This window comes from Myotis lucifugus, unplaced genomic scaffold (assembly GCF_000147115.1).
Source record: "Myotis lucifugus unplaced genomic scaffold, Myoluc2.0 scaffold_511, whole genome shotgun sequence".
Classification (NCBI taxonomy): domain Eukaryota; kingdom Metazoa; phylum Chordata; class Mammalia; order Chiroptera; family Vespertilionidae; genus Myotis; species Myotis lucifugus.
Window position 1 is genome coordinate 82,355 of NW_005871559.1, and position 9,605 is coordinate 91,959.

The window sequence follows — 9,605 nt, forward strand, 5'->3', positions numbered from 1 at the left end:
CATGTTATACACAAGGACAATTTTAATCCTGCATTTTCCTGCAGTAACATCCACTGCTGACTATATATGGATTGAAACTGCATTTGCCAAGAACTGTGAACATTAAGAATCTTTACATGAAGTCACATGTGTTGATACAGGCATACAGACATCTTCCAGCACCAACAGCATACATAACACATACCACATGGTCTCGATGGATGAATTTGCTTCATCAGATAATCAGATAATCATATTTAGTAAAATTCACAGTTAATGCAGAATTTTTTAAATTTACATCTTTACTACACATTCTAAGATTTTAATTATTTATAAAAACATTCAAGATTGTAATTTGCATGGCAATAAACAATAGGTTCTAAATTTATTAAAAGAATCTATAGCAATTAAAATACCACCAGTCTTCAACTTGTAGCACCTGGCTTAAGACCTTTATAAAAACAAAGTTTAAATTTGTTTAGTGCATTCATTATAATGGTGTTTCTCTTGTGAGAAAAACATGTTTCAGTTGCTATTTCCCAGACAATATATTGAACACGGGTTTATAATATCTGCAACTGGTTAGCAGGATTTTACACTCAGATAGCCAGAACAAGAACTCCCAGCCTCTGTAAATGGCCTTCCACTCAGAACGATGACAATGTATGAAACGGATTTGGGGTCTGCCCCCTACTTAACATTATTAAACATGTTTCCAAGTATTCTTGGAAAATATTTTAAATATAGGTGTAATAGTCTACTATATGAATGCACCATCATTTCTTTAACCATCTCCCAATTGTTCATTTATATCATTTGCAATTTTTTTGATAGTAGGAGTAACATCTTGATGAACATAAGACATACCTTTAGGATAATGTCAAAGAAGTGGTTTACTAGGTCAAACAGTGCAGATGGTTTTAAGGCTTGTCATATACTTGATGAATAATATTCAGAGCAGCTTGAACAACTCCAACCAGCAGTATGTTTATGGGCCCACAAAGTGGACTTGGTTGGTAACAATGAAGCCCATTCAACCACAAATCTATCAGATGCTCAGGCATCTCAGAACTCTCACACCGAAGAAGCAAGGATGTGATTATGCCTGGGGATGAAGCCCAATTACAATTCTTTAAACCAGATTAAATCACGACCATTTGGAAAATGATACACAAAATAAACTTCCCACAAAAAGTCTACAGTGTTTTTCCAAAAATAAAAAGTTTAAAAGACAGAAAGAGAAGTCAGGACCAAATGACCAAAAATTTTTATTTGACTAAATTCTATTTCATGCATAAGCATGACAGTCTCCCCTGTTTATAGGACTTTGGCAATAAAAAAACAAAACAAAACACAAGCAGCCTTGTACAGAACAGTGAAAATGCCAAGGGCGAGGGTAGTCCACAGTTTTACTGTAGGATAAATATTTTCTTTTCAAAAGGCCTCTCCCCCTTTGGCCAACTCTCAGTTCAGACCATTAAATACAGACAAATTCTCAAAATCACTTCTTCACTTCTCCAAGATCTTCAATACTATCATCATCCACCTATAAAACACAAATTACATCTCATGAGTTGTGACAGAAAATAACATGAAAGCAACCTGCCATAATCACTTATTTCTACAGATGTGTATGGTCCATAGACTCACCTCTGGCCATTTTTCCTGAATGACATCAATGATGTCGTCTGTAAAGTCTCCCTGAATGATGATCTCATCCTCCCCTGTCACTGAGGCACCACAGGAGAATTTTTGAGCAAAAAATCTTTGTGCTTCTTTAAGATCAATTTCTGTTATTTTAAGAAAAGAAACAACAAAACTATAATCAGAATTGTGTGTCAAGGACATTTTTCCATTTTGAAATTTAATCTGCATTTTAAATTCATAAAACAGATTGCATTCATGGGTTTCATATTCCTTTCAGAACAATAATCACCATCACAGACAGTGGTCTTAATGCAACAATTCAAGGTAAACATACAGCCTCAGTACATAAAAATACCATCACCCATAATATTCATGACTCGTATAGTAAGATCAAAATAAATCCAGGACCCTAGCTGGTTTGGCTCAATGGATAGAGTGTAGGCCTGCGGACCAAAGTCCCGGGTTCAATTCCAGTCAAGGGCATGTACCTCGGTTGCAGGCTCCTCCCCAGCCAGGGCCCTGGTCAGGGCGCATGCAGAAGGCAACCAATCAATGTGTTTCTCCCACATAGATACTTCTCTTTGTCTTTCCCCCTCTCTAAAAAAATCAATGCAAAAATATCCTTGGGTGAAGGTTTAAAAAATAATAATAAACAAACAAATAAATAAATAAATCCAGGAACACATGAATTCCATTACATATACACTTCTGAGTACAATGAAGTTCTTTTGTTTATCCCTTTCTTTGTTCTTCTGTATCTCTTTAAAAAAAAAAAAAAAGATAATTTACAGCAGAGAAATAAAGCTAATATTTGTAATGTGGTCCAGTGATTGTTTTCCAATCTGTGTTGTCACACTAAGGGACCTTGATTTGCAGTTTCACCCCAGTTTCACTATTCATTCAAGGCCTCCCCGCAGGACCTTCTGCCACCACCACCTTCCCTCACCCTCTATTGTTATTCCCAGAGGGGACGAGTCATTTTGCAACCCTCCAAGTTACAGGGCCAAAGGAGCAGCACTCACTGGTGGGCGTCAAAAGGAACCCTGTCCTTGCCCTCTTCATTCTACATAAAATGTGCCCATGCAGGAATTCTGGAGAGGAAAAAGTTAAACCAGTTCTCTCTGCAAAAGATATTAAAATGTCTTCCAAATTTGATTTTGAAGCTATAGTAACAAATGCAGAATCTTATCCTGTATCTTCTTAGCAAAAACAGACCCATGAAATTTTTATGATTCCAGATTTTTAGAAAGAGAAATATAGAGAGAGTTCACATGCTTTAAACACACTTAAGATCAAAAAGCAACTGTTTGTTACATTTGTTGCTTGGTGTAAAAAAAGAAAGAAAATTGTCTTTTAAAAGAAACTCTGTGTGTCCTAATAATTGCTCTGGAAGGAAATAAAAAGAGGTTTCCTTTCAAACACATGGAAAACTGTAATTAGAAGTCAATATATTAGGTCTCAAGAAGAAAAGTAAGTAATTTGTATTTTTGCCTCCGTAAACAAAGCTAATGTAAGGTTATTCAAAGACTAATAGCAGAAATTTAATTAATGTCATTTACTTTCTATAACCTAGGAAAGTGGTCAGCAAACTCATTAGTCAACAGAGCCAAATAACAGTACAACGAATGAAATTTCTTTTGAGAGCCAAATTTTTTAAACTTAAACTATACAGGTAGGTACATTGTTATTAACTTAATTAGGGTACTCCTAAGGCTTAGGAAGAGCCACACTCAAGGGGCCAAAGAGCCGCATGTGGCTCGCGAGCCGCAGTTTGCCGACCACTGACCTAGGACAAGTGAAGTTAAAAAATAAACCTTGTATCAGATTGGTTTAAATTGGCTAATTAAAATAAATGAAACAAAACAAAACAAAACAAAAAACACACTTAAGATTAAACTCACCAAAAGTTGCAAGGCCACACACTCTTGTTACGTATTTCTTCTTTGCTCTGGGAATTTTGGCTATCGTAACCTTTTGTGGTACGGTCTTCTTTTTTTGTTTTATTTGACCCCTTCCACCTTTATTTATTAAGGAAGAACTTAGCATTAGTTGTTTCACTTTCAACATAGTTAGAGAATACTGTCTTTAAAGTTGTTAACTTTCAAAAGGTACCAAATTTTATTTCTACAGTTGCTTGTTCTAATACAAAATTAATGAACACATGCATGAGTATTCATTCAATAGATATTTAAGTAATATGTGCCAAGCACTGAACTAAGGACACAAAACGAACAGAACACAGCCCCTTCAAGGATTCTCAAGTCTAGTCAAGTGCAACAAGAAAAGTTAAATCTAGTCCAGTCAGCATGGCTCAGTGGTTGAGTGTCGACCTATGAACCAGGAGGTCATGGTTCAATTCCGGGTCAGGACACATGCCTGGGTTTTGGGCTCGATCCCCAGCGTGGGACATGCAGGAGGCAGCCAATCAATGATTCCCTCTCATCATTGATGTTTCTATCGCTCCCTCTCCCTTCCTCTCAGAAATCAATAAAAAAAATACATAAAAATAGAAATGTTAAATCTTTACAGCAACCTGCTATTCTATATAATCCTATATAATAATCCTATATAATAAAAGGCTAATATGCAAATTGTCCCCTAAGGAGTTCGACTGACCAGGAGTTACACCCACTGGGAGTTTGACCACTGCTATGACATGCGCTGACCACCAGGGGGCAGAATGGAACGATGAAAGGCCCCAGCCTGCAGCTGGCAGCCAAGGAAAGGAAGGCCCAATCAGCCCTGATGGCCGGCCAGGCCTAGGGACCCTACCCTACCAGACCTCTAGTATACTATACCTAGAGGCCAATGCACAAAATTCATGCAGGAGTAGGCCTTCCTTCCCCGGCTGCCAGCACCGGCTTCCCTCCAGCCGCCGGCAGGCACCCGGGACCCAGGCTTCCCTTGCAGCCCTGGCTTCGTCCGGAAAGTCGTCCAGGAGGATGTCCAGTCTAATTAGCATATTATGCTTTTATTATTAGATAGGATCCATAAATACGACACTACCACAGCTTCGAAGAGGAGCGGCTAACCCTGCTTCTGAAGGACAGAATGGATTTCCTAGTGGAAGTGGCATCTAAGCTCCTGCAGAATAAGGAATTGTCCTGGCTGGAGAGGTTTAAGAAAGGACATTCCAGGAAAAGGAACGAGTTCAGAGATAAGAAAAGGCATTATATCTGAGAGCTACACCTGTCTTGATGAAGCACACTATGGATATGCAGATAAAGCCAGAAAAGCAAAAAATTCTGTATCAGTCATTAAAGGAACAGTACATCAAGCTTGTAATTTGATTTTACATTGAAGAAGGAGATAAGCCACTGAATGTGCAGGAGTGAGATGACCAGATTTATGTTTTGTCAAGATCACCCTACAGTGTGGAGGGTGGGTCTGTGAAGAGTTAGGCTGATTGGGAGGCCACGGAGCCTGCATTAGTTCAGGTAGAAATTAATCAAAATCTAAACCAAAGCAATGGCAATAGCAACGGCCACTAGGCACAGGATAAAGACAGTAAGTAAGAGAGAAATGTAACAGAATTTAGAACTGACTAAAGGGACAAAACGAGAGAACCTAAGATGGGTCTCAGATTTCTGGCTCAGATGACTGGATAAACTGTGCTGTCATTAACCAAAATAGGGGAAACAAAAGACACAGATTTGGGACTTAGAAAGTTTACTGTGGAAATCCTACATCTGAGGCGCCTATGGCACCATGCACATTCCCCATGTAGAGACATGGGCCAGGACCAGAGATACAGACTGGGGACTTCTAAGTGTCCAAGTTACGAACGTCGAAGAGTCACCCTAGGACAGTGGTCGGCAAACTCATTAGTCAACAGAGCCAAATATCAACAGTACTTCTTCAAAATAGACTCGCCCAGGCCGAAAACCGACTTCTGTGCATGGGCCACGAAGTTTCAATCGCATTGTACGCGCGCCCACACATGGTATTTTGTGGAAGAGCCACACTCAAGGGGCCAAAGAGCCGCATGTGGTTCGCGAGCCGCAGTTTGCCGACCACGGCCCTAGGAGAACAAGCAGAATGAAAGGTCAGAGGGCAGAAGACAGAATCCAGGGAAACATCAACTTCTGAGGGACAGAAGGGAGAAGTCTGCACAGAAGACCGAGGAAGAGTGATAGGATGAAAAAGAACGTCACAGAAACCAAGGAAGTACAGCACTTCCAGAAAGGAGTCCTCAAATGCTCTTATTATTTAGCAATTACTGACCCTTATTAGAGGGTTTCAGTGGCGTGAAAGTTAGGTTAGGACAGACTGGGCAGTGAACAGGAAGCGAATGGCTAAGAAGGGAAGCAGGGGGATAAGGCAAAGAAAGACATGGGCTCTTTGGAAATTTTTTGAAAAGATGCAAAGTCCTAAAAATATCTATAGGCTAATTTTAGTCACAGGGAGAATAATTAAGGAAGAAGAAACAGGAAGGGACAGGATCCAGAGGAGAGACAGACAGGTATATGCAACATCAGTAAAAAAAATGTCAACTGAGCTGTCAGAATAAGAAAAAATTTATATAAATGTCCTCGCTCTAATTAAATAGAATACACAGATAGTTTAATAAGGCAACAAAGTTTTCACATCATCAAGTTGGCTGGTTGCTTTTTACATATTTATACGGCAAATAAAGCATGTTTTCTTTAATTTGGTGATAAAGCAACAAATCATTCCGGATCCAACTCCCCCCTGAAAACAAGATTCTGTACCCCTCTGAATGATATTCATGAATTACAATAACAGGCAGGCGTTATTGATGTTGGAAATGCTTTCATCACTGATTTCTACTGGCAGAGGGAAGGTAAGTTTGTGTCCATCAAATCGTGGAGTTAGGTCTCACCTCTCTTTTGTTTTTTCTTTTCTTCCTCTTCTCCTGCTGGTCCTTGACCCTCACTAATTCCAGCTTCTTGTTTGGGTGAATTTTCTAGATGTAAAAATGAAAATTCAAAAGCATTAACATCACTTCCTACTAATGTAAAAAAATCAAATCACCTTTGAGCAACCCCATACAAAAATAAGCAATTTTACAACAATTGAGCGTGACTATTATTTTATTTTTGTTAAGCCTCACCCGAGGATATTTTTTCCATTGATTTTTAGAGAAAGTAGGAGGGAGGGAAGGGGAAGAGGGGAGAGATGGCGAGAGAGAGAGAGAGAGAGAGAGAGAGAGAGAGAGAGAGAGAGAGACATTGATGTGAGAGAGTCACATCGATTGGTTACCTCTCACATGGCCTGACCAGGACTGGGGATCGAACCTGCAGCCCAGGTACATGCCCTTGACCAGGATCGAACTAGAGACTCTTCAGTGCACAGGTCGATGCTCTAACCACTGACTCACATCAGCCAGGGCCTTCCCCAATAATTATTATCTCCCTGTTCCGTGTTTATCACTACTTAACATAATTATGTCATTTGTCTCATTTTACTTATTTTATTTGTCTCCCCTTAGAGAATATAATTTCCAAACACATCTTTTGTTTGCTGCTTTATCCTCATCATTTGAAACAGGGTGTAGCATATAGTATGCTCACAAGAAATAATTTGTTAAATGACTGAGTGAATAAATATTTGCCCCTAAATCATTTACTCTTCTTTATATAAAAAAGGTGATATTTTTAACATACCCTGTCTCAGAGAGAGAAGACACATGAAGCAGTGTGTGATTTGATATAAGGAATTTCAACCCAAGAACTTAAGAGAGTTTTAAAGTTCATAGGTATAGGTTATAATTCTGTAATTATCCTACTAAAAGAAGACTTTTCGTATCTTTAAAATAATACCTTATGTGCATTTGTTTTGGGTATACAAGTTTTGATGAAAGAAAAAAAATGTTCATACCTACTGTAAGTTTTGCGAACTCATTTGGAAAATTCTTCTCTAACCACTGTCTACATTTAGCAACATCAGGCATATATTCACAGTACTGGGGGGGAAAGAATAAACAGAGTTACAACAAAACATTTTCAGTCAACCAATATATTTTCATTTAAAAGCATTCCCAGTACTTGCTACATAAAGAATGATAAAACTAACTACTTCCACCTGCTGTCTTATCCACAGGAAATCAATATTCAACAGGAAACGCCCCATAAGAAATCAGAAATAAAAAGAAATTAGGCAGCTCCTCATTGTAGTAATTTATTTCTTTTCCATCAAACAGAAGGGCCATTAGAAAGGGAACAGACAAAAACAAGTACATCTACTTCTTGCTCTGGGCACATGGGTGCCTCATTATTTTCATGGCTTGCCCACAGAGCCTGACTTAGAAGCTTATTAACAGAAGTCTTACACATAATTCATGCTTTCCTCTGCTTGCATGTCAAATTTTGGCTTTAAAGTTACTCTTGTTTTATTAGCTGACTGACTATTCATGAGTGCCATGCAAAACCCCAAACTGTATGGCTAAGTGCAAAAGATGTACACATGAGACTCAAAATCTAAAGATTAATTTGTAATTCCATAAAATTATTCTAAACCAAGTTTGTCTATTAAAAGGTTGAAAATCTACTACTAAATGATAGAAAATGAAAAATAAGAAAAAAGTTCTCAAGATAGCTGTAAAATCAATGATCTCAAATGCAGAAATTAAAAGAATTTTAAAAGAACTTACCTCTGTTGGTAATGAACACACTGGGGAAATGGAGAGAAAAAGATTTAGAAATTTAAATACACACACACATAGCACTCATCATAACTTTAATTTAAAATTGACAAAATGCCTCATTTGTACTTTTTCCTATATTTTTTCTGTATTACTTTTCAAATGCTACCATCATGCCTTGCTTGTTTGAGGCAAAAGGCACATGGTTAATATCACACTTATAAACTTCAGTGGCACTTTGCTACCATTTCTTTGCAATATACTTTTTCCTTTTCCTATTACTAAAAATAAAAAATAAAATCAATTTCCCTCTACAAATCACTTATTAGTAAGCTAACTTTTCAAGGCAAAAATCTCACAGTCACTTTCAAATGTCACACCACTAAGTGAACAACCTGACATTATATAGGGATGATCTTATAATTATGCTATGTCAATCTGACCATTTTTTCTTTCTTTGTGGAACCTAAAATAATGGTACATCTTATAAAATAAAGAATTCCAGATTTGATGAAACAGGATATAAAGAATAGCTCTTAAGTACACTAGTATACTTTTCTAATAATAATAATAATAGTTAGCATTTATCGTAATACATTCTTTTTTTAATATATTTTAATGATTTTTTACAGAGAGATAGGAAGAGGGATAGAGAGTCAGAAACATCGATGAGAGAGAAACATCGATCAGCTGCCTCCTGCACACCCGCCACTGGGGATGTGCCCACAACCAAGGTATTGCCCTTGACCGGAATCGAACCTGGGACCCTTCAGTCTGAGGGCCAACGCTCTATCCACTGAGCCAAACCCGTTAGGGCGTACATACATTCTTGTCTTAGTTGCTGTGCCAGAAGCTTGATACGAATCATCTGACTTATTTTATAGGCCTCAAGAAATAAGCCTCTAGCCCTCAGTGAAGTTTGTTAACTTGCCCAAGGTCAGGTAGCTGGTAATGCTGGAGTCAGGATGCAAACTCTGGCCATGACTCTAAAGTCAAACAATATAACCCAGTAAAACGCATATATAACAAAACTCAGCCAACACTACAAGAAGTTCCCCTGCCTAGTCTCTTATTGAGGTATTTTACACTAATTTTAAATTACTATCAAAGGTATTTTTTAAATGTTTTTATTGATGTCAGAGAGAGGAAGAGAGAGGGAGACAGAGAAACATCAATGATGAGAGAGAATCACTGATTGGCTGCCTCCTGCACACCCACCACCGGGAGCCCGAAACCCTGACCGGCAATCGAACCATGACCTCCTGGTTCATAGGTTGACGCTCTACCACTGAACCACACCCACCAGGCACTATCTATAATAATAAAAGGGTAATATGCAAATCAACCAGATGGCCGAACAGCGGATGATCTTCCA

General features: G+C 38.3%; 1 protein-coding gene across 1 annotated transcript in view; it reads right to left on the bottom strand.

Moving 5' to 3' along the window:
* Nucleotides 1-1,223: 1,223 nt before the first annotated feature.
* The window catches only part of DENR (density regulated re-initiation and release factor), a 10,964-nt gene continuing 2,582 nt past the window's right edge, over nucleotides 1,224-9,605 (bottom strand). Inside the window, exons 3-8 of the mRNA XM_006103819.3 lie at nucleotides 8,240-8,259; nucleotides 7,468-7,552; nucleotides 6,470-6,553; nucleotides 3,528-3,644; nucleotides 1,630-1,769; nucleotides 1,224-1,525 (exon numbers count right to left, since the gene is read on the bottom strand). Coding sequence (XP_006103881.1) covers nucleotides 1,481-1,525; nucleotides 1,630-1,769; nucleotides 3,528-3,644; nucleotides 6,470-6,553; nucleotides 7,468-7,552; nucleotides 8,240-8,259 — 491 coding nt within the window. The 3' untranslated portion in view covers nucleotides 1,224-1,480. The remainder of the gene's footprint in view (nucleotides 1,526-1,629; nucleotides 1,770-3,527; nucleotides 3,645-6,469; nucleotides 6,554-7,467; nucleotides 7,553-8,239; nucleotides 8,260-9,605) is intronic.